The following is a 24,534-nucleotide window of genomic DNA, read 5'->3' on the forward strand; positions in this document are numbered from 1 at the left end:
CTGAAACGATCGACTCTTGCGTCCCGAAGCCCATTGTCGTTAACAAATCCCCACGACACCCTACGTCAAGCAGATTGTGGCAAAATCGTGCTAAAATCATGTAATCTGAACCGGACATAACATGTTTGACCATTGTACTTGCGTCTTGCATCTTTTGCAGCATCATGTGCATGATACGCATTCTAAAAATGTGGCGATCTAGTTAAAAGATGCATAGCTAGGCCTTGTGTTATTTTTTCATTCCACTGCCCAGCATCTCGCATTTTTAAACAATTTTTTTTGTCCCCTAAGACTTGTTTTTTCAATGTAATTTTACATGAAAGAACAAGCAGTTGTATTTGAACTTTGCATGTTTGTTCCACATCCTTACAGTATCATGCACAGAGACGAGCCTCATAGCTGAACTGTAATTTGAATTGGTCCTCACTCTTCTTGCCGTCATAGAAACTACTTCTCAGAGCAGAAGTGCACAGTGGTGTGCACACAGTCATGCTGTAATATTTACCCACCCCTAGAGTGCTTGGTTATAGAGTGTGTGTCCGCACTGTGGAACGAGTCGGGCAAGCAGATATTTCAAATGAAACAGGTGATAATCCTGCCTGACATTCCCACCATCAGCCTTGGTTATGTTTGATCAGAGCCCTGCAGCCTGGAGAGATCTGGAATGAAACATCAGCTCTTAGGCTATTGATGGCTGTTGAGATACCTGCATGGGAATGTCATGGAGTGCACATGTGTGGTTGCCCATATTTTATTGACTTGTACTTTGAGGTATTTCCTCTGGTATCTTGCTCTGCGAATGTCAGTGTTTTAGTGTGGTTAGTGCCTGTGCTGTTTTGCATGCTTTGTTTTTTTTTTTTTTTTTTCTCTCCAGTGTTTGGTTAGTTTTTGTGTTACCCAGCTCCTGGGTTAGACGTAACAACCCAGTGTTTGGGTAGTTTTTGTGTTACCCAGATCCTGGGTCAGACGTAACAGCCCAGTGTTTGAGTAGTTTTTGTGTTAGCCAGATCCTGGGTCAGACATAGCAACCCAGTGTTTGGGTAGTTTTTGTGTTAGCCAGATCCTGGGTCAGAAGTAACAACCCAGTGTTTGGGCAGTTTTTGTGTTACCCAGCTCCTGGGTCAGACGTAACAACCCGGTGTTTGAGTAGTTTTTGTGTTACCCAGATCCTGGGTCAGACATAGCAACCCAGTGTTTGGGTAGTTTTTGTGTTACCCAGATCCTGGGTCAGACATAGCAACCCAGTGTTTGGGTAGTTTTTGTGTTAGCCAGATCCTGGGTCAGACATAGCAACCCAGTGTTTGGGTAGTTTTTGTGTTACCCAGATCCTGGGTCAGACGTAACAACCCAGTGTTTGGGTAGTTTTTGTATGACCTAGCTCCTGGGTCAGACGTAACAGCCCAGTGTTTGGGTAGTTTTTGTGTTACCCAGCTCCTGGGTCAGACGTAACAGCCCAGTGTTTGGGCAGTTGTTGTGTTACCCAGATCCTGGGTCAGACGTAACAGCCCAGTGTTTGGGTAGTTTTTGAGTTACCCAGATCCTGGGTCAGATGTAACAACCCAGTGTTTGGGTAGTTTTTGAGTTACCCAGATCCTGGGTCAGACGTAACAACCCAGGGGTTGAGTTATTTATTGCAGGTTTTTTGCAACCTCTTCAGGAGAGAGCAGTGCAGCTCCGTCAAATTGGTGCATGTCTTCAGTAAAATACAGGTTTGTGTACATTTTATTTTATCTATAAATTCGTTATTGTGCTGTATATCATTTAATTTTATGCAAAGCAACATTCAGGGGCGCAATGTGAGTCACCGAGTCATGTAGGTCTTTTCGCGTGATTGAAACGCCTGATACTTTGCATAAAACTTTATGATTTTATTCAAAATGCTACAGAATATAAAATACTTAGGATGTTAAAATATGTTCTCAGAACTGTACACTGATTGTTTATGGACAGATTATAGAGTCAGTCACAGCATATTTTGGCTACGAGTGAAATGCAGGGTGACGGTCTGAGTTCCCCTGCTGGACACGATACAAGCTTCGGCACGAGATCCAGCGCCGTTACGGTGGAAACAGGACAAAAGAGACTGATCCATTAGACTTGAATTATTTGTAAATGTTTAATTTTTATTTCTGATATTTGTTGAATAAGCTTAAATGTAGGCAATATGTATTAAAATTGATATAAAATATTCTATACTGTAATGATGATCGAAATATGATCGAAAATAATGGAATTATCATATTATCAACCAGTGGTTGTGTGGAGTATTTAAAAAAAAAAAAAAAAAAAAAAAAAAAGTTTAAAGGAATAAAGTTAATCCATAAACATTAATTCATGTATGAAGTAAAAAAACAAGCAACTATTATAGTAAAAATGAATCAACCTATTATGCTGGATTAAATAAACAACCCAATGTGCTGGGTAAAAATTAACCCAACATGTGTTCTGTCCTATTTTTACCCAGCCTTTGGGTGGGTTGTTTTTACCCAGTGTTTTTTAGAGTGTATATCTTTTGAGTCATAATTTGACTTTTTTTTTTTTAAATTTTTATAATTTGTTCGATTTGGTTGGTCCACAAGTTCAATTTCACTCATATTTATGCATTTGGCAGACACCTTTATCCAAAGCAACCTGCATTGCATTCTAAGTATACATTCCTAAGGAATGCACGTTCATGGGAATTGAACCTATGCTTGAAGTGTTACTAGTGCTATTTTGCTGGGGTGCATCCAAATTCAGAAAACTGCTTTCACACCAATCAAATGAGCCAACATATTATCTGTTGTTAGCATTTTTTCAGAGATAAGTCTTTGGATCCATCAAATCTTACCTTATGCTTAGTGACCAATTCTGTTCTCCGTTGAAGTATTTTGATTGCTAATGCATGTTCCCTATGCCGAGTTTCCTCCAGAAGAATGAACATGCAATATGTGATGCTACTGAACGTTGTATTGGTTCAGTGCTATCAAATTAGACACAGCGAGGAACCAGTTTTCAAACCGTACAACACATTCCCACTTTCAGCCACTCAGTTTAGAAACTAATTCCTGCCATGCGTTTTACTTGCGAACGTGACACAAACTTCAATTAGCACCCTTCACATGCTCTCACCAGCACATTATAATGGGCGGTATGAAGACTAGCATAACACTTACAGGCTCAGCGTTTTCTATTTTACAGTTATTAGCAGGAGGTTAACTCAGAGCACAACTGCCTCTTCTTTAAAGCAAATGGAATCTGTGCGGTTTTAGCCGGACGCTGACCCCTATTAGGAGAGACTCCAACGAATGGCGGCTTTCCTGAATATCTGCGCAGGGTCATGCCGTATGCGTGTTTTTGTCAATGAGCTCTTTAACCCACTCTTGTGCTAGAGCTGTCAGAGCTAAGCCGCCACTCTTGTGTAGAGAGTGTTTAATATACTAGGTCAAGTGATCGAGTCAGCATCACCATTGGCTCCGTTCCACTTTGTGTAGTAAAGTCATTTCAACTTGTTTCCACAGTTCGGGTTTTGTTTAAATACTTCTTTCGTATTTAACGCTTCAAGGACCCGTGGCTGCCTGTCGGGCCATTGTTTGCTGCTAAAGCTCTTGATCAAAAACATGCCGTTTTTGTGCATTCAGAAGCAAAGTTTGGAAACGACGCCGCGAGCGGGGAATAGAGAGCGTCTCGCAGGTGAAAATGACTACACACAGAGCCGTGTTGCGATACGTTGCCGCATGAACACGCTGCTCCATGATGATGGAGTAATCCATTTCCCCAGCAGCTCTCCTGATGCCGTAAACACAGGCGCCAGGCGGACGTGTCATTCCTCATTCTAGGCAAGGACATGCAGTTTGGGAAAACGCTGGAGATTTGTAACGCTTTAGCGCTCTGTGTTTTTCCTTTTTCTTATTTTACACCACCTCTGTTTATATTGCTGATTTATTTAAAACATTTTCTTTGAGATGAAGTTCATTGATGTGTCAGGTTGCGTTTGATATCACACATTTGTATGCTCTGGGTATGTTTGTAAACCGATGCATAAGAACATGGAGGAATTTTAATAGAAATACCATCTGTTTGCTTTCTGACAGCTTTTTGAGACTGAACCAAAACCTGTTTGTCAGATTTTGCCATTGCTGAAATTTGCAGCGCTTCACATTCACGTACAGTGCTACTCAAGGATATATAACGAATGTTTTGCTAGCAGATAACTGCTTCCTGTCTGCCGTTCTTAAACTTGTTGACTGTTATTCTTCATGATTTGAGCACATTCCCCCCTACAAAGATAAAAGCTCTGATTGTTGCTCTCTGCTGAGATTGTATTCAAACACTTCAGTGTTACGTAGAATCACAAAGTGCTGTAGTGAATCTAGATTTACTGTTTTGCTAACAGCACCTCTTGTTTGCATTCTCCACTCTGTGATATCTCTGTGAGCACAGCAAAGCATTTTATTTCAGAATGAACAGTATTGATCTGTAAAAGGATGTGATATTCATCACGTAAGAATATTATTCAGTCTAAATTTGGCGTGGTAGATGGTAACGTTAATAGCAAAATCTATAGCCTTTCATCTGCTGCTGTAGGCTGTGAGGAGTGTGTCAGAGAAGATTTTTGTCGAAGAAAATTCTTTGAGAGAGTCTAAAAAGGCCAATGTCTAGCAGAAAGCCAATTCTAGACCGCCCACTGTCTTTGAATCAGGAACATTTTAAGTGTGCAAACACTTTGCCCTTAATTAGAGTAAAAACTTTGCATCTGTCCTTTGAAGGAGGTTCAAGAAGCTTCCTTGCTCTTGGCAGCCACCGCTGATTCCAGTGCCTCCTACCATGCAGCCAAAAATGACCATCCCTGCTTTTTTCCCTTGTAATAGATATTCAAAATGAATATCAAATGTAAATTGAATCCCTCATAGTCTGCTTTCACACAGCTGCAGAATACAGTTGTCAGTCCCAGTTTATAGTGCTAAATGTGGTTACATTCACACACTAGTTAGTTAAAATATATATATATATATATATATATATATATATATAATATGAGACAGAGAAAGAGAGAGATTTGAATCTATTTTTTTTTTTTAAACTGATTTTACCCTGTTTTTGCCATGAAATTAACCTTAAATGCTGATATGCCATTGACACAAATTTCACGATACCATTCGATTTTGATTCAAAAGCTAGTGGTTTGATTTAATTTTGATTAAATTCCCTTCAGTATTGATTGACTGGGGCCTATCAGGTACAGTACTGTACATGGCAAATTTCCTCAAGGAAAAAAATCTCTCAACTAATGCTGTACTATACAAAAACTATACAGAAAACTCAAGGTGGTACATCACTATAATATAAGATTAAAATTAACTGAATTGTAGGCTTTACATTCAAATTATACATAAGGAAGCTTTTATTATAATGTTATAATAATCTTTCAATATATCTACTGATGTACATTTATGTTTACTTCGTGCTGTAACAAGTAGTAAAGCGGAACAGATGATCAGTTCACATGCTGCCGCTTCGCTTGAACTGAGGCGATACAGCGATCTGTCACGCCACAATAAAGAGCACCAAAGTGGTATTTATTGTTTGAATTTTGTAATAAAATTGACACAATTTGAAAGCTGAGACTTTGTTTCATATCAGAAGTAACAAAGCACAAGGCTTATTGTGATTTATTGGGTGGGAGGTATGTTACAAAGCGTTGTTCATTCATCAACTGAAAACAGCATATACTGAAAGATCGATTCGTTGGGATTTAAGAATCGATATTGGTTCTTTAAAAATGAGAATCGATTAAATTTAATAATTTATATTTTTTACTCCGCCCTACTGACATGACAACAACAAAATAAAAAAATCATGAGAATTAAAAAAAAGGCTTCAGTTATTTGTTTATACAGTAATGGCTGAAATACAATATGTAAGCTGGTGTGTGAACAGTTTGAGTGTGCCAGTCTCAAACATTGACTGTCAATGGACCAAAAATTGTTGTATAGATAAGAAGTGTAGCTGAATTTTCTTTTGCTGCCTTGCAGAAATCTGAAAAGTGTGCCTTTCCCCCCAGTGAGTTTCTCTACTTTGTATTTATTTATTTTTTTCCTTTTACTATATATTTAGAGCACTGTTGCTTAATTCTCTTAAGTAATTACACCGTGGTGGGTGTAGTTTGCTAGAGTGCTTGTGCAAAGGGAGGTGAGAAGGAGCACTGATTTTCTGCCAAGATTTCTGAACAGCTTGCCGTTGAACCCCTCCGTTCTTTTTCTTTTCATTCGAGTCTATCAGGCCATTGACAGTAGCATCACTTTATGTAATTCCCTGCTTTGAAAAGCTTTTGCACGTAAAGAGATTTCTGTGTTTCTAGCTTGGGATGGCCAAGAAGCCTTGCTGGCATTTTGTAGCCATCTTGGTCTACAATGGCTGCTCGCTGTGGTTTTATCACACTGCTGCACAACACGACAGCACAGACCAGATGTGCACTAGTTACTGCATGCTACTGCTATGGGACTCAACTCTGAGTTTATCACTGCATACCAACTCCTTAGAGTGCTGACTGCTGCTTGCTAGAGGAGTCATGTGTTAGTATTCACGCCAAACCGATTTCCTGGCATAGTCCAGATGAAACACAATCAATTGGTTGAGCTCGGATGTAAACCTACAGGAAATAGATGTGGTTTGTTGAATCAGGTGTTGCCCCTAGCTGTGTTGTTCCCTAGTTTTAAATGAAACATGCAAGAAAAAACTAGTGCTTCTTAAACACATCTGATTACAAGGTTTGTGCAAAATTTGTCTCCCTTTCAATTCATAAATGTGAATTTGACTTGAATTGGCTACACCCCAAAGAATCAGAAGAATTGGAGTTTGAATTGGAATTAAGGGCTGCATTTTATTTGATCAAACATGCAGTAAAAACAGTAATATTGTGAATTATTATTACAATTTGGAGTAACTGTTTTCTAATTTTCCATATTTTAAAATGTAACTTATTCCTGTGATGGCAAAGAGGAATTTTCAGCAGTCATTAATCCAGTCAGCCACATGATATCCAACAACAGAAATCACTCTAATATGCGGATTTGGTGCTCAATAAACATTTGAAAACAGTTTTGCTGCTTAATATTTTTGTGAAAACGGCAATCCATTTGTCTGTCTATGGATCCTATGGGGAAAAAAAAAAAAAAAAAAAAAAAATTGTTGGATTTACTTAAAAAAGCAGTGTCAAGTGGTTCCACGCAACTATATTGATGAATTTGTACAAATAACAATTTAGTTGTATGAACAAAAGAAACCATAATTTTATGAAGCAATGAGAATACTTTTTGTCCACAAAAATAACCACTTTATTCAACAATATCTTCTCTTCCCTGTCATTGTCCTTACGTAGTTGCCGAAGGGTTCCATGTTTACGTCCGAATGCCAGCTCAGTATTGGCCAAAGCTGATCACGTGAGCAGCACAACACATGCGTGTAATGCTGACGCAGGAACCGGCCAATAATGAGTTGGCGTTCTGACATAGAACCTGGAAGTGTTGGACGTAAACAATGTATGAGAATGACACAGAAGAGAAGATATTGTTAAATAAAGTTATTTTTGTATTGTTTTTGTGTACAAAAAGTGTTCTCGTCGCTTCATTAAATTAAGGTTGAACCACTGCAGTCACGTTGACGGTTTTAACAATGTCTATAGTACCTTTCCTTTCTTGTGTTGATCATATTGCTGTCTATGGACGAGTCATAATAAATATTTTAATTTGTGTTCCAAAGATGAACGACGGTCTTACCGTTGTGGAACGACATGAGGGTGAGTAATTAATAACAGAATTTTAATTTTTGGGTAAACTAACACTTTAATAAATTTCAGTCACACTTTAGATTAGAGTCTAGTTTCACTATTAACTAACTATTAACTATGACTTTTGCCTCAGTAAACTCCTAATTACTGCTTATTAATAGTTAGTAAGGTAGTTGTTAAGTTTAGGTATAGGGTATGCAAAATATGGTCATGCAGAATAAGGCATTAATACAGGTATGTGCTTTACAGCCAATAACATGCTGAGAAACTAGTTAATAGTGAGAATTAAACCTAAATCCTAAACTAGTGTTACCTAAATTTCTTTTAATAGACAGATTTCTTGAATAGATTATATTTAAATTCAAATCTACATCCTGTTTGCTTCTTCAATTCAAATTCTTTTTAAATCAGGAAGTGATTTGAAATTTAATTCAGAATGGTGTACAACCCTGCTGATGTTTGTGCCAGACGTTGTGTTGCACTTTAATAGAACTGATCATCATTTCATCTTTTATTCAGTTTTTGTTTTGACATTTCATGCCTCATAATGAAAGCCCCTTCTCTTATTGGTGACCTATTGGAGTTGCTGTTAATTTCAGGGTTCCCTTGTTCCTGTCTCCTTTGGTGCCCACCTTCCATTACAGACCAGTCAGCCCCAGGCATTAGAGCGCAGACCAACAGGGAGCATTAACTGTAAATAAACAGGGCAGCCGCTCCCCAATAGGATGCTACCACCCTGATAACAGACCCCTCTTAGCAGCACTGTTGACCTTCTCTTCGCCACAGGCACACCAAGGACCCTTCAGCTTCTTCTGTCTTTATCTCCCAACTCTCCGCAGGAAAGATTATTCTTATTGCCAGGCCAGGGATATCGAGCAGGAACTAGAGGAAGAGATAACGAAAAGAGAGCAAGGGAGTGTGTTAGGGAGAGATGAAAACAAAAAGACAAAGCCTGAAAAAAACAGCCGACAGAAAAAGAAAAGGACCTGGACTGCTGTCCCGCTGGCAAAGCGTCTTTTGTCCTTTGTAGGACTTCATATAATTAACTCGTAAAGAGATAGCATGAAATTTGAAGTGACTTCTGTTTACCCACTAAGGACTCAAATCGTACAGCTAACAAAATGATAAGGCAAGGAATGAAAAGGAAGGAGAACAAAGCGGTACATAATCTAAATCTGGATATAAAGGGGTAACAATGTTAACCCTGCATTCTCCCGAAATAAGATGAAGAGGGAAGACCACAGTTGACGGGGATGAGTGGCTCTTTTAAGAGAGTGCCTCCAGGAGTCTGGGGCTTCAGAAAAGCCGACATGTTTCATGGCTGAGATCGATGATACAATTTAGTACATTTCACAGTGAATGCCTCCCTGTGACCTGCCGACTGTTATGAAATGAACACACTTGCTTTGGGCCCTTTTTTTTATTCAAGCAATACCGATACAAGGGCAGCAAGAAAATTTGAACCTTTTCAGATTCATTGGCCCCTTTATCACTGCTGCCAAGCGTGTGGGCTGCAAAGCGCAGATGTAGACGCTCTGTATTTTGTGCCACTGAGGGTTCTGCGTATCCATGCTAAAAGATAGATGTCAAGCAATTACTACTCTTGAATTTATTTCCTGCCCCATTTTTGATAAAATGCTAATGCATGTGATTATTTTACTATTTAGTACCATTTTAATGACAGTCTAGTGATTTGGGTGACATTGTGTAATTGATGTCATTAATTAGCATCTAGAGGCCGCTTAGCTAAAAACCCACATTCATGCACAGCACGGCCTTCCTCATGGGACTCCCGGAATGGCGATTGAAATAGTGCTGGCGTTGTGAAGAATGCTAGTTTGAAGGCTTTTACAGTTTTGACACCTGTTAAAGACGTTCTGAGAGTTAGAGGTCATGGCTCTATTCTTGTCTTGATTTAACGATAAAAATGTGAAAAAGTTTAGCAGAGATAAAGAGAGAAAAAGAGGGACAGAGAGAGAGATTGATGTTGCCTCGGTGACACCTTGCCTTTAGACCGAGAGCAGGAAAAACTGCATGAAGAGAATTTGGCTGGAGGTCTTGAGCCAGATACCTTTCCTGGGGTTTGAATCAATTCCAGCTTTATCAGTTGTCCGTGTCCAGGTATTCTCACCCGTGGGAGAGTCTGATGTGTTTTCCAATAATGAAAAGGAGCACATGGCAAAAACACATTTAAGAGGTGGCCAGTCTCCAGAGTCACTTCTAATTTCCAATGCAGTTTGTTACAGAAGAAAAAAAAACTTGTAGAAAGGTTGAAAGATATCTGTGTCCAATGGCGTTATCAGTACCTGGGATGCTCTAGACTCACTACATTACCACATTTCTCACCAGTAATTAAAGTACAGCTAGTCAATAGATACCAGATAGTGCTTATCCTTGGTGCTCAAATAGATGTGTTTATCCCTATTATTTATTGTTTTATAATCAGCTATTTTGCATATCATATATATGAGTTCCATACTATGTTTTACCATGTATATTTTAATAAAATAATCTGTCACTGAATTTTACAACGACTAAACCACACTCCTTCATCAGTGGCTGTCTCTATCTTTCTTTTTCAGTCTCTCGGTTTCTCCCTGTATGGTCCTGTTCTGTGGTTGTGGGTTGTTAGGCAGCTGTGGACTGCAGAGTGTCTCATTGTTTTGGATGAGCAGGAGGACTGCTCTAACTGACCAGGCTTGTAGCTCAGTAATGGGATTAGCCAAGCCATGTTCCTATTGTATGCCAATGTCTGACAGACCTGCCCCCCATTCTGTTTCTCTCCTTTTTCTGTTTCTCCTTTTCCTTCTCTTTTCAGTATCGTATAGCTCCCTCATTTTTTGTTTATTCTATTTAACATGCAGAAACGAAACAAATCATGAATCATAGAAACATGTCTGCAAAAAAAACTTTAAAAAAGTATTTATTATTATATTTATATTATATTATATTATATTATATTACTGTGCAAAAGTCTTAGGCACGTCAGTATTTTCACCCCCCAAAAAGGGTTTTAAGCCGGTTATTTATATCTTTTGCTGTAGTGTGGCAGTAGGAAATATCAGATCACATTTCTAAACATTAATTTTGCCATTAATTGTAATAATCCAGTGAGATTTTTTTGTATGCTCAAGGAGTCTGACAACAGCTGGTGCTCCACACTGAGATCTGATCTCACCATCATCAAATCCGTCTTTGATTACATGAAGAAACGGATGAAACTGAGACAAACTAAATCCAGAAGAACTGTGGCCGTGTCTCCAAGACGTTTGAAGAAACCGAGCTGCAAAGCTACCTGAAAAACGATGCGCAAGTGTACCTAGGACAAAAGTTGTTTTAAACGCAAAGGGTGGTCACACCAAATATTGATTTGATTTAGTTAATAGAAGTTAATTGATAAATAAAATCTATTTATGACAGTATTTTTGAAAGCATCCTCACTTTACAGCATTTTTACTCAAGTGCCTAAAACTTCTCACAGTACTGTAGCTTTGCAGCTCGGTTTCTTCAAGCGTCTTGGAGACACAGCCACAGTTCTTCTGGATTTAGTTTGTCTCAGTTTCATCTGTTTCTTCATGTAATCACAGACGGATTTGATGATGGTGAGATCAGATCTCAGTGTGGAGCACCTGCTGTTGTCAGACTCCTTGTGTATAAAAAAATCACACTGGATTATTACAATTAATGGCAAAATGAATGTTTGGAAAAAGTAAACTGATATTTCCTACTGACACACTACAGCAAAAGATATAAATAAGTGGCTTAAAACCCTTTTTGGGGGGTGAAAATACTGACGTGCCTAAGACTTTTGCACAATACTGTTTATTATATTATATTATATTATATTATATTGTCACAAACACAATAAAAAGTGTTCAAACAGGTTTCAATAAACATAAGGTTCTTTACTAAAAGAAACTCAGGTAATCCAAATGCAGGAAGGCAATGTAACAGCGTGTTTCACACAGAGACACAAGCAATACCTGAGTGAAAAGGTGGAACTTAAATACACAAGGTGATTGAACTCATATGATGAGCAGGTGATGACTCGTTAATCAGAAATCATAACAACAACAGAGAAGTGGGAAACTGAAACATAGGAAATCAGGCAATTGATAGAAACAAATCAAAAAAGAAACCAAAACAGGCAGTTTGTGATTATTATATTACAGATTTTCCAGTTCATTCCACCAACATATTCAATTATTTGCAATATGTTTCCATTACACATGGTTTGTAGATTCCAGGTGCACGATAATATAGTAATAGAAACCGAAGAATATAAGTAAGGCAAATCAGATGAGAAGCAATGGAGGCCAAGTGTATGTTTTAGAAATAAGTGTCTGAATTGAACAGCTGGAAGGAAGGAACAGTGTGAGGTAGCTGAGTGGAGACCACCCACATGCTTCTCCAGACAGCAAACACATTACATTAATACGGATTCTCCATTTGCTTTTCTCTTCTACATCTATAACAAGGTTAACCACATGAGAAACACACACTCACACACAAGCTCAAACTCAAACACACACACACACACAAGCCACCAGATAAGATGATTCAACCTCCCACTCTTTTCTCTATATGGAATGTTTATTTCAGTTTGCTGATAACAGTGGGAATTAACTCCCTATAAATGAGAAAGTGTCTCTCCTCCCAGCAGCTCGGCAGTGTCGTTCTGCTGAGAGCAAACAGGCTATAAAACAACACTGCCTCTGTTCCCATTGAACTCCATAGAGTTCTCCTCTGAGCTTGTTGCATTATTTGCCTAAAAACTCAATTTGTTAAATCCTAAGCACTGTGTTGTAGAAGTCTCTTATGACAGAGTATGTAGATGAAATTCTCAAGACAGAGTTGAAACGGGAGAATTTGCTTGAATTTTCTTTTTCTTGCTCTTTCTCCCTTTGTTTTCCACTCTGTCCCTCTACACACACACACACACACACACACACGCTACCACAAGTTAAAATACAGTCATTGATTTTTCCTCCCCTGGTTATACATTGAATTATCTGTGTTGTCAGTGAACTGTCATCCAAAATGGCGTTCATCCTCCACGCTGTGATGGCCGGACCTCTCCTCCACTGTAGTATTTATGCTTGTTTAGGGCTGGCCGAAGCGTTGTAGATTACAGCTCATCATGGTCTGACTCTGGAGTCAGGCACCATAAAATTAAAACTCAAATCAATGGTGTATCATATCCTCTCCCATCAAGCTGAGCAGAGACTTGTTGCCCTGAAACCCTGAAGTGTGTTTTTTTTTCTCACAAATGTAAGGCTGTAAGACTGAAGATTGAAGGAAAATGAATCAGATGCTTGCAGCTAAATCAGCATTTTTGTGTGTGCTTGTTTTCATATTAAAGTCTTGTGTGTATCAAAAATGTTGCAGGGGTAATTGAGAAAAATAATGATCAAGAGTTCGTAAGTTACCCAGCAATGCATTTCTAAGAGGGAAACTGCGGTAGATCTGTCAGCACCATGGACAGAGGCTTCATTCTGCTGTCAATGGGGAGCTGTCTTTGGTGCTGAAAAGTCAAGTGTTCTGAAAGAAATGCAGTATGATCTGCTATTTAGATTCAAAGGGTTTGTGTGTGCTTTTACTATATTTTGAAGACATCATCTGAAATTTAATCAATGTAGAAATGCACCAAAATTGTTTGGCAAATAATGATTTTTAAAATAAACTTTTGGCCAGTATTGATTCCAACTACCCCCCCCCCCCCCCCCCCCCCCCCTTTTGTGCTTTGCAATAAACAAAAATCAGTTGCAGATATAAAGTAGCAATTTTTTTTATTTAGTGTTTTAGTAGCTTTTTCAGTATGAAAGTGTTTTTTTTTTTTTTTTTTTTTTTTTTTTTTTTTTCCATCTATTTTTACAGCTCAGTCTGTTGGTTTCATTATCTATGACATGAGATGCAGCCAGGGTCCAAAATTAAATTTTTTGTATACCTGCCAATAGCAAGTAAATTAAGAACATTTAATGACCATAAAAGTTTCTTACTGGCAATGGAACTGTATTTTGCATAATTTTATGAAAATATATTTGTGTTCCTATGAAAATGCTATTATTTATCTGTTTTTTTTTTTCTGTGCATATTTGTGGCAGAGTAGTGATTTGTAAAAGTTTTATGTAAAACACTATTTCTTGTAAAAGAACGTTGTAACCCTCATTTTGATAATTTTCATTTCCGTGTTGACTTATGTTATCAGTTATCAGTTATATGTGTATGTGTCCATATATATACACTACCATTCAGTAAGATCGGTAAGATTTTTAATGTTTTTAAAAGAAGTTTCCTCTGCTCACCAAGGCTTATTAAAAATACAGTAAAAACAGTAATATTGTGAAATATTATTACAATTTAAAATAACTTTTCTATTTTAATATATTTTACAAATTAATTTATTCCTGTAATGGCAAAGCTGGATTTTCAGCATCATTAGTCCAGTCTTCAGTGTCACATGATCCTTCAGAAATCATTCTAATATGATTATTATCAATGTTGAAAACGGTTGTGTACTTTTTTTCAGGATTCCTTGATGAATAGAAAGTTCAAAAGAACAAGATTTATCTGAAATACAAAGCTTTTGTAACATTATACACTACTGTTCAAAAGTTTGGGGTCAGTAAGAATTTTTAATTTTTATTTTTTTGAAAAGAAATTAAAGAAATTAATACTTTTATTCAGCAAGGATGCATTAAATAGATCAAAAGTGACAGTAAAGACAATTATAATGTTACAAAAGATTGTATTTCAAATAAATGTTATTCTTTTGAACTTTCTATTCATCAAAGAATCCTGAAAAAAAATATTGTACACAAATATTTTGTACAATTGTACACACTAAATGTTTCTTGAGCAGCAAATCAGCATATTAGAATGAGTAATGATGCTGAAAATTCAGCTTTGCCAACACAAGAATAAATTTCTATTTGAAAATATTTTAAAATGTAAACAGTTATTTTGAATTGTAATAATATCTCACAATATTACTGTTTTTACTGTATTTTAAATTAAATAAATGCAGCCTTAGGAGCAGACGAAACTTCTTTTAAAAACATTAAAAATCTTACTGATCCCAAACTTTTGAACGGTGTATAGTGTACAGTGTACATATTATTATATATTATTATATGTGAACATTTACCACTTTTTTTTTTTTTTTAATCTACTAATTGTAGCTTGTCTAACAATCACATGAAAACTATGAGAAATCTCATCTCATCCAATTAAACTATCACAATTAAGACCAAATCACTGGATCACTGTTACTGCATGTCGATGGCCAATATTTGATGCTAAAAGTGGCGTAAATGGTTAATGTGCTGGAATGGATGAATGATGAATTAGAGTGCACATCTGTCTGGAACAGGTGCAGCCACCAATCTCCCATTCTCTCCTTCTCTCTTTTTCTCCTCCAGTGACTGGCTCAGCTACTGATCCTTTCTCTCTTTCTCTGTATGGTTGGCTGATGTATAAAAAATACATGTTTGAGCTGTGAAACAGATGTTATTTTTGGTGTAAAGTGTGTTTGACTTGACTCTTCTCAGTTGCTGAGAGCTGCGGTGTGGAGCCCTATCACTGCTGCTGGGAGTTCATGTCTGTCATTCAGGTTGAGATATGAAGGGGAATGTGAAATGGCATTACATCTTGTTCTTAGCTGCTCTGGAGGTTTTGGACTATAAAACTGATTACATTCATCTAGATGTCTCGTTTTAAATTGGGTGTTCACCGCAGTTGTGTAGTATACTGGTACTAAAATATTACCATAGTACTAAAAACTTACAGTGTTACAATATCATCAGCAAATTCTGCTATTCAGTGCAGTTCAGGCAGTGTAAAGGTAATTTATTCATTAAATAATTTGAATGCATTTACAGAATTTGACAATATAACTGGTTCATATTACATTTAAAAAAAATAATAATAATTTGGACCCTTTGTATAGTAGAATTAAATTTGCATCAAAATTGAGAATATATACATATATTCAGCTGTATAATGTCTATGACATTATTACACTTGCACATTTTGTTGTTTTCTTTCCTCAGAAAGAACTTAAAATTACTATTTATGAGATTAATTTTAAATGATTCTCATTCAATTATTGAATTTATTGATAGGCAGCCCTAGTTTATTTTCATTAGTCGCCCTAGACTTTTTGATTTAGTATCAAGGGATTATTATCAATCATACTAGAGGCAAAATTTTGGCATCAGTCTAACACTAATGCACACACACTTTCAGAAAATGTTGCAAAATGCATCTATTGATCCACACATGAAATTTAATTCAATTTCTCTCCTTCACGTATCATGTTTGAATTACACATGGACCTTTCCATCTCATTCGGATATGTTTATAAAGGTCACTCATTGGCCTTTGCAATAGTTGTCTGATAATCTATAAAAACGCCTTTCCATCGGGAGTGTGCTGGTGCTGTCATACTTGGATTCTTGCTGCAGGAGATTTGTGTTTAAAAGAAAGTGACTTTAATCAGCTAAAGTGCCAATATCCATTTCATTTGGAGAGCACTATCAATCTGTACCCAATACACTGGAAGAAAAACGCAGTGACCATTAGAACCATTGGGCAGCCATTCAGAAGATGAACAGATAGGAATAAATTAGTTTATGAAGTTATATATTTAGGGGAAAAAAGGTCACAAGTTTTCATGTTTTATTTGTAATCTTCTTTCATAATGAAGTTTTCTGTTGTGAGCCTAGGACTTTTATAGAGTGAGAACTGACTATATCAGGAAGTTGAAACTTTAAAAGGTTGAACTTCACACTTTATAGTTTCGTCCTGAGAGGATTTGTTCCCACTGGTTTTCTGGACAGGCGAGTAAGTTTGCAATGAGTTTAGGAATGCTTGGGATGTGTTGTCTCTGTTCTGGCAGAAGGATGACGTTCCGCTGGGCTCCGGTGTGACAGAATGGTGGTCATTCCATCTGTCAGTAATTAGCTCTGAGCTAGCTTCCACCAGGCGGTGACTTCCACACTTCTGTCCCTGAACCCAGACTGCATGAGCAGGGCAACCAGATGCATCTCCCCCTCCCTCCCTCTTTCTTTCTGTTCATCCAGCCTTATTAGTTAACTCTTTACTCTCATTACCATAGAACAGGGATCCTGGACTAGCACAATGCAGTATTCCACTAGTTAGTTAGTTGTCCTTTAGTAGAAAATTGTATCTGTATTATAGCAACAATCCCTCCCTGGAACAACCTGGCTGCAACCATGAGGTTAAAAAGATAGTTCACCCAAAAATGAAAATTATCCCATGATTTACTCACTCTCAAGCCATCCTAGGTGTATATGACTATCTTCTTTCAGACGAACACAATTGGAATTATATTAAAAAATATCCTGGCTTTTCCAAGCTTTATAATGGTAGTGAATGGGGCATTTTGAAGCCCATGTATTTTGAAGCCTAAAAAAGTGCATCCATCCATCATAGAAGTAATCCACAAAGCTTCAGGGGGTTAAAGGATTAGTTCACTTTAGAATTAAAATTTCCTGATCATTTACTTACCCCCATGTCATCCAAGATGTTTATGTCTTTCTTTCTTCATTTGAAAAGAAATTAAGGTTTTTGAGGAAAACATTCCAGGATTTTTCTTCATATAGTGGACTTCACTTGGGTACAACGGGTTGAAGGTCCTGTTGCTGTTTCAGTGCAGCTTCAGAGGGCTCTACACGATCCCAGCTGAGGAATAAGGGTCTTGTCTAGCGAAATGATCGGTCATTTTCTAAAGAAAATACAAATTTATATACTACTTCTTAACCACAAATGCTCATCTTGCACTAGCTTTGCAATGCGTCACGCATTATGTAATCACGTTGGAAAGGTCACGCGTGACGTAGGCGGAAGTACCGCGGTAGGCCGAAAAACTTCAAAATCGTCCGACATTGTTGTTTTACCTTTTTTTTTTTTTTTTTTTTTTTTTTTTTTTTTGTAAAGGGCGTTTGGCCTAGTCTTTGCACATTCGTTTTGTAGACAATGGATCGGTACTTTCGCCTGCGTCCTGCGTGATCTTTCCAACATGATTACGTAATGTGTGGCACATCGCAGAGCAGTGCAAGATGAGCATTTGTGGTTAAAAACTGTCTTCATCTGAAAGAAGATAGTCATTTATGCCTAGGATGGCTTGAGGGTCAATAAATCATGGGATAATTAAAATTTTTGGATGAACTATCCCTTTAAAGGCCTTATGAAAGCTAAATTTGAGTGTTGTGCTTTTTAGTTAATCTCTGGTAGTTTTTCTAAAAAATAAAAAATAAAAAAAATAAATAAACTTTAAATTTAAAGATAAAAATGCAATATGAAATACAATTTCAGCTATTTCATGTGTTCTGTATATGTATTTCTCAGGTGCGCAATGGTGATTGCTAATGGATTTAAACCAACAAACTTTTAGTTACCAGCCTAGATCTTTAACTACTCTACCACGCCACCATATTAACTTTAATAAATAAGTAAAGCAATTAGCCTTAGCTTTCCTTTCTTTCATATTCCAAAATCAGTCAGTGATGCTAAAGACGGTTGTAAAACCCTCAGATTGCCACCAGTATTTGTGTGTTGTATTGTGGCGATGTTTTGTTGCGGGATATCCAACTTTCTCTGTATTACGCTTCATGGTGTGAGAAGATTGCCTGTGTTCCCATTAGCATGCTTGTTTAAGGCTGAACTTTATTACCTGCCATTTGACATTTGTGTCGAGTCTGCAGGATAATATGTTACCAACAAAGCACTTTTCTGGTTTGTTAATATTTATTTGTTTGCGGCAGCCATGTTGAGGTTTGTTATTCTGCGATCTGCTACCAAAGCTGTCTAGTCGTCACCTGAGCGACTGCCAAGTGTATCGTCTCGGCTTCCTCCATCCCACCCAGAAAGAGTGTGTGTATGTGTGTGTCAAAATCTGTGGGGAAAGAAAAGGTTAGACGGCAACGCAGCATTTTATTTCCCTTTACATAAATGAAATACTTTGAACACACACAAATATCAGCAGGATCCCAACTGAGTTATAGTCCGTTTTATTAGTCTACAGGGAAATCTCTCCCAGTCTCTGCTGTCTGTGTGGAAATATATATGTCTACAAGGTAATGCTAAAGAATAGCATGTTTTGAAGTGTATATGTTTCTGTATGCATATAGTAGAGTGTATCATAGAGCTACTGAATAGATTCATGGCCTGAAAGTAACTCTGGACAACTTTGTTGTTCACTGTCTCTCCATAGGTAACCTGGGCCGTGTTGACTACATCAGTGAATTTGAGTTTGATCTGTTCATCAGGCCTGACACGTGTAACCCGCGGTTCAGAGTGTGGTTCAACTTCACGGTGGAAAACGTTCGAGAGACTCAGGTGAGCCCATACCAGCACAGAAACTCCTTACAAAAGCTTGATGTTCTCATCATTTGTCAGGCTTGAATATAGATGTATCCAGGTTTCAAAATTTACTCCAGTCTTCATTGTCACATGATCCAACAGTAATCATTCTAATACGCTGATTTGGTGCTCAAGAAACATTTTTTATTATTAACAATAGGGGTGTAACGACACACTCATTTCGTAATTCGATACAAATCACAATTCTGAATTCACGATATGATACTATAACAATATTTTAAGCCAAAATAAAGTGATTTTTTTATTATTATTATTATTGTTATTATTACTTTATTATTATTTTTATTATTATCAGAACCCACAAGTATTCCTCCATTGCCTTATTATACATTATATTCAACATTATATATAGTAGTTTAATGTAGTAATGTCACTGAAACTCTGTAAACTTTCATTTTTTCCTTCACACAATACTCATGCTTTCAATACAGGCATTTGTAGGATTTGTTACACAGACAAGCTGCCCATGCACAGACTCTTCCGGTGCTCGCTATCTCCCGCATCTCCCGCTATTAATGCACTATATATATAAGAATAAACCATCTAAAACACATTGAATAATCATGCTACTAAAACTAAATGTGATATGGTGATTAAAATTTAAAGTTTGCGCTTTCACTTTGAGGAGTGCCGTTCTGGCAGCGTGTATGCACTTCAGAAGATCAAAGCAATCAACCACAGGGAATAGTCATTTTGACAAGAAAGCATGTCAAATGACTATTCCCAAACTGTAAATGGTTAGTTCATCCAAAAATTAAATTCTGCATTTACTCACTCTCATGATGACAGAATTTACATTTTTGGGTGAATTATAACTTGTAAATACAGTAAGCTGAGACTTGGATAAAACTAACTATATTGCAAATCATATAATTTACATCAATGATGCATACCGTTGCATTTTTACAATTGTGTTGCTTCATATTTCCGTGGAAACTGGTGCATTTTTTTGCAGGATTCTTTGATGAATAGAAACTTTAAAAGAACATTTATGTGAAAGATTTTTTTATACCATTATAAAAAAAAAAAAACACTTTACTGAATAAAAGTAAAAATTCATTTCTTTAAAAAAAAGAACATACTGATCAACTTTTGAATGGTTTGTATCTGATGGAAAAATTTAATTTAGCAGACTTTGGTGCTTAACTATTTGTATACAATTTCATGGCTTACAATTTTTTTTTTTAATTTTTTTTTTTTTTTTTTAACCAGTGAATTCTTTCTTTCTTTCTTTCTTTCTTTCTTGTAATGTGAAACATATGCAAGTTACTTTTGATGAAACTGTCTAGAAGTTTTGCATGTCAAGAATGATTGAAAGATATTTGGGCCAGTGAGGTCTGCTTGTCATTATCACATTGATGATATGCCAAAAGTTTTTCAAGTGTCACCCACACGCTCCCAAAGGCAGACAATTAGCAGCCAAATAAATTCATCCCTTATGCTGACGTGAATCCTCAGCAGATTGGATGACTGATGCTTTAAATGACGTCTCAAGCTCCTGGAAGAATCGATATCGCAAATGAATCTTAAATCATGCAGGCTTACATGAATTTAAATCACTTTTTCTGCAGAAGCGTGACGCTCAAGTGCCAGTTCATGCCTGTAATCAATTTACAGAGACCTTGTGGTACATGCGTCAGGCACACAGATTGGTTTATACACAATGTAATTTATGGATGATTGAGTCAAGTTATCTCTCAAATGAATAAACTTCTCCATTAGTATTTTTATTTTTTTGCATTTTCATATGGTTTGAAATATCATGTGACATATCAACAAGTGGCAGTGTCCTTCCCATGAAACAGTCAAATTGACAAACTTCACCTTGTTGTCAAGCTTCAAGACTGTCTAGCTCTTTTCCCCCCCCTCCTGTCCTCTTAGCTTTTCACGGCGCAGACAGACAGTATCCACTCATGAGCTCAGGACTTTGTCATTGGTGGAGAGGAGTGGTCACATGCCACAGTGATATGTGGGAACAGAGGGCGTGTCTGCCGGACAGGCCAGCTGGCTGGGCCGGGCTGCAGTTGTTTAGTTTTGTTAACGCCGGTCGAAGCCTCATCACGGCTGTCATTTTTGTTTAATAGCTAGAGGACGGTTTACACTAAGAAAGGAGGGGCGGAAGGAGGGCACACACGCTATCTCACTGATCTTAGATACCTACACGCAAGGATTGTACATACCGAGGACGATATGAGGAGGGACGGAGAGAGAGACGGGCTGTTATTAATAGGAAGTGCTTTACAAAGAAATATGAAGAGAGACAAAATATAACATGCGAGAGAGAGACTAGATGAAAATGTGGGATGCTGTTGCCATCTCCTGTAGCCTGGCTCTATCAGCCCATCTCCCTGCAGTGCTGTAGTCAGCGCTAATCAAATTTTATGGGCAAGAGATGAATGGAAGCCCTAGTCCGGGAGTCTGATCGATTTTAGGGCCAGATACCACTCTGCATCCTGCGCCAACAGGATATTTGCTGCTATGGCAAAAAAGAGAAAGATCAGGAGGGGAAAGAAAACACACACACATTGTACACACTACAGGTGGCAAAAGAGAAACATTTACACTATTAGCTTCGGAGGTGCTTTGTTGGTGCCGGCTCCACCCTCCCCACTCTCTCCCGCTGTCACCACCTTGCCCTCTGTCTCCGTAATCTTTTCTCCATCAATCCAATTTCCGTTTAAAATGAGGACTAGTGTGAATTTAATCTACTTCAGTGGGAGGAGGTGGGGGCGGTTGGTTGGTTTAGCAGAATGGAGTTTGTTTGGTAAGGGTTGTCTGTGAGAGAGAACTGCAGCACACATTGCATGTTTTTTATTTATTTATTTTATTTATTCATTAATTTATTTATTTCAAAAAAGAGAATAAGAACACAAATAAGCTTAATAACAGAATGGTTAAATCAAAGTGTAGTGATCTGGGCAGCCCTGCGCTAGAGAGATATCAGGCCAGGCACAGAGAAGTTGACGAGTGTTTTATTCCTGCACACCCACCAACTCTCTCTTAACTAAAGAACTGGGGAATGGGAAGCAGTGAAAGTGTGTGATACTGAAGCTGAGATGACCATTTTGAAGTAAATGTAAGCTGGTGAAACAGATTTGGTCGTCTCAATCAGCTTAGCGGCTTTGTGGAAATTGGCTGCAGCATTTTTTTATGATGGATGTATGTCTTTTTCCTTTTCTTCTTCACCCAAAAAAATCGGTTACCTTAGAACCTGGGCTCCCTCCCTCTCGTTGAGCTGGGGTTAATTATTTTGCAATGCGATGGAGTTTGTGGTTTCTATTTAATCGACGACTGTAATTGTGTGTGTGTGTGTGTGTGTGTGTGTGTGTGTGTGTGTGTGTGGTGCCGTCATGATGCTGTTGCTTTAATGCAAATCCAAAATGTGCATTATACTGGCTCCTGAGTTGGAGAAAAAAAAAAATGCTATAACAGATTTAAATTTTCTTTGGAGAGGATGATTGTATTTGCTGGAGAACAAGGAACTCAGGAACACCTTAGTTGGATCACATATCTAAGATGTGCTTATGGTGCTTTATTCAATTTATAGTCATTTTGTAATCAATGGCACTTCTTCCTCTGTTTTTATTTTTGGAGAGACAGTGATTTTGCTCTGGGCATTTTTAATGTTCACATCCATGATTTACAATGTATAGATGTGAATATTAAAGCTGGTTTTATTAATTGCTTGGATGGTTTTGTGCTTGTTTATATTCAGTGTAGAACTACACACCCTATAAACACTGTAGGTAGCTTGAAGGATGTGAGTGTGTGTTTGATTTTATATAATGCTTTAAAATTTCTCATTTTCTTTGTGGCCTTTTCTGCACTTTTATTGAAAGGTACAGTTGAGAGAGGACAGGAAAATACTGGGATATATAGGGCCCTATGAAATCTGTTTTATTTTTTCCCAAATTCCGTTTTATTTTTTTCCAAATTATGTTTTTTCCGTTTTTATTTTTCTGGATTCCATTTTTTTTTTTTTTTTTTTTTCCTGTTTTTTTTTTTTTTTGGACTCAATTTTAATAGTTAAATTAAATTTTAGTAATTAAAAAGCATGTCTAATTAATTTAAATCATAAAACTTAATACAATTTAACAACAATTTATTAAAAGTTTAACCAAAATTACATTTTAGGGCTCTATGAAATCGTTTTTTTTTTTTTTTTTTCCCTTCCCACAGATTCCATTTTATTTTTTACCAAATTCTGTGTTTTCTGTTTTCAGTTTTTTGGGTTACATTTTAATGGTTTCATTACATTTTAATAATAAAAAAGCATATCTAATTAATTGAATTCATAAAAAAATATATTATTGTTATAATTATTATTATTATTATTATTATTATTATTATTATTATTAAGGACCTACAATAATAGGGCCCTGTGAAATGTTTTGTTTTTTCTTCCGAAATTTTATGTTGTGTATTTTAATTTTTCTGGCAATCAAATGAAGGCATAAAACATTTATTTAATTTATCTTTTAATCATATGAAATTAAACTTTTTTTTGTCAAAGTGCTGCACAACAGAGCTTTACTGTTAAAATTAAAACACGGAAGAAATAAGTTTTAATAATAATAATAATTATTATTATTAGTGTTAATATTATTAATGCAATTTAGACGTAGCTACATTCTAGTGTGCAATAGTAATATATTTCCGTCACAATTTCAACTTCAAATTAAACCAAACTTTTATTTTGATGGGTTGCCATGAAGACCTTTGAGTTTGTGTTTATTATATGATGATAGTTTTTCTCAAATTAAATGATCAAATGCTCATGAAGTGACTCTCTGAGTGACTCTAGAGATGAAGTTCATGGATTCATGTCCTCATATAGTAAGGCAGCAGAGGCTAAAAACACCACGAGCATCACTTGTGCTTTACTGTGTGTGTGGTAAATGAAACCACACGTCTGCGCCATTCATTCACACAGAGACACACAGGATTCATATTTAAATAGTCTTTTTGCAGTTCAATATTCAGACACTAGTCTATATCCCAATTAGATTTAAGTGTACTGACCTAATCAAAAATTTGACAAATTCCGTGACATTCCACGTTATACAGTAAATTCCATTTTTATGACTGGATTCCGTGGTTTCGTCTGCGTTTTCTGCATTACAGAATTCATATGGCCCTAGATATAAAAAGATCCTTTCCTTTCCTTTCACTATTATAAGCATAGGTTTCTGATCACACCTGATCATAGATGAAAGGACCTTCTGAGTCATTCGTATGATGATCTTAATTAATGTCATTAAGTATGTGTTTTTTTCCTCCTCTGTGCTCTGTATGAGAATCAAAGACTGCTATTAGCTCATCAGAGTGACGGCAGCACAGTGTAAACATTTTGACGTTTT

The 24,534-nt window shown here is 36.9% G+C and overlaps 1 protein-coding gene across 1 annotated transcript in view; it reads left to right on the forward strand.

Annotated features, from left to right (window-relative positions):
* agbl4 (AGBL carboxypeptidase 4) overlaps nucleotides 1-24,534 on the forward strand; it is a 359,863-nt gene that overhangs the window by 9,119 nt on the left and 326,210 nt on the right. The window contains exon 3 of the mRNA XM_051904378.1: nucleotides 19,005-19,129. Within this exon, the coding sequence (XP_051760338.1) occupies nucleotides 19,005-19,129 (125 nt within the window). The remainder of the gene's footprint in view (nucleotides 1-19,004; nucleotides 19,130-24,534) is intronic.

Source organism: Ctenopharyngodon idella, chromosome 8 (genome assembly GCF_019924925.1).
Source record: "Ctenopharyngodon idella isolate HZGC_01 chromosome 8, HZGC01, whole genome shotgun sequence".
NCBI lineage: Eukaryota > Metazoa > Chordata > Actinopteri > Cypriniformes > Xenocyprididae > Ctenopharyngodon > Ctenopharyngodon idella.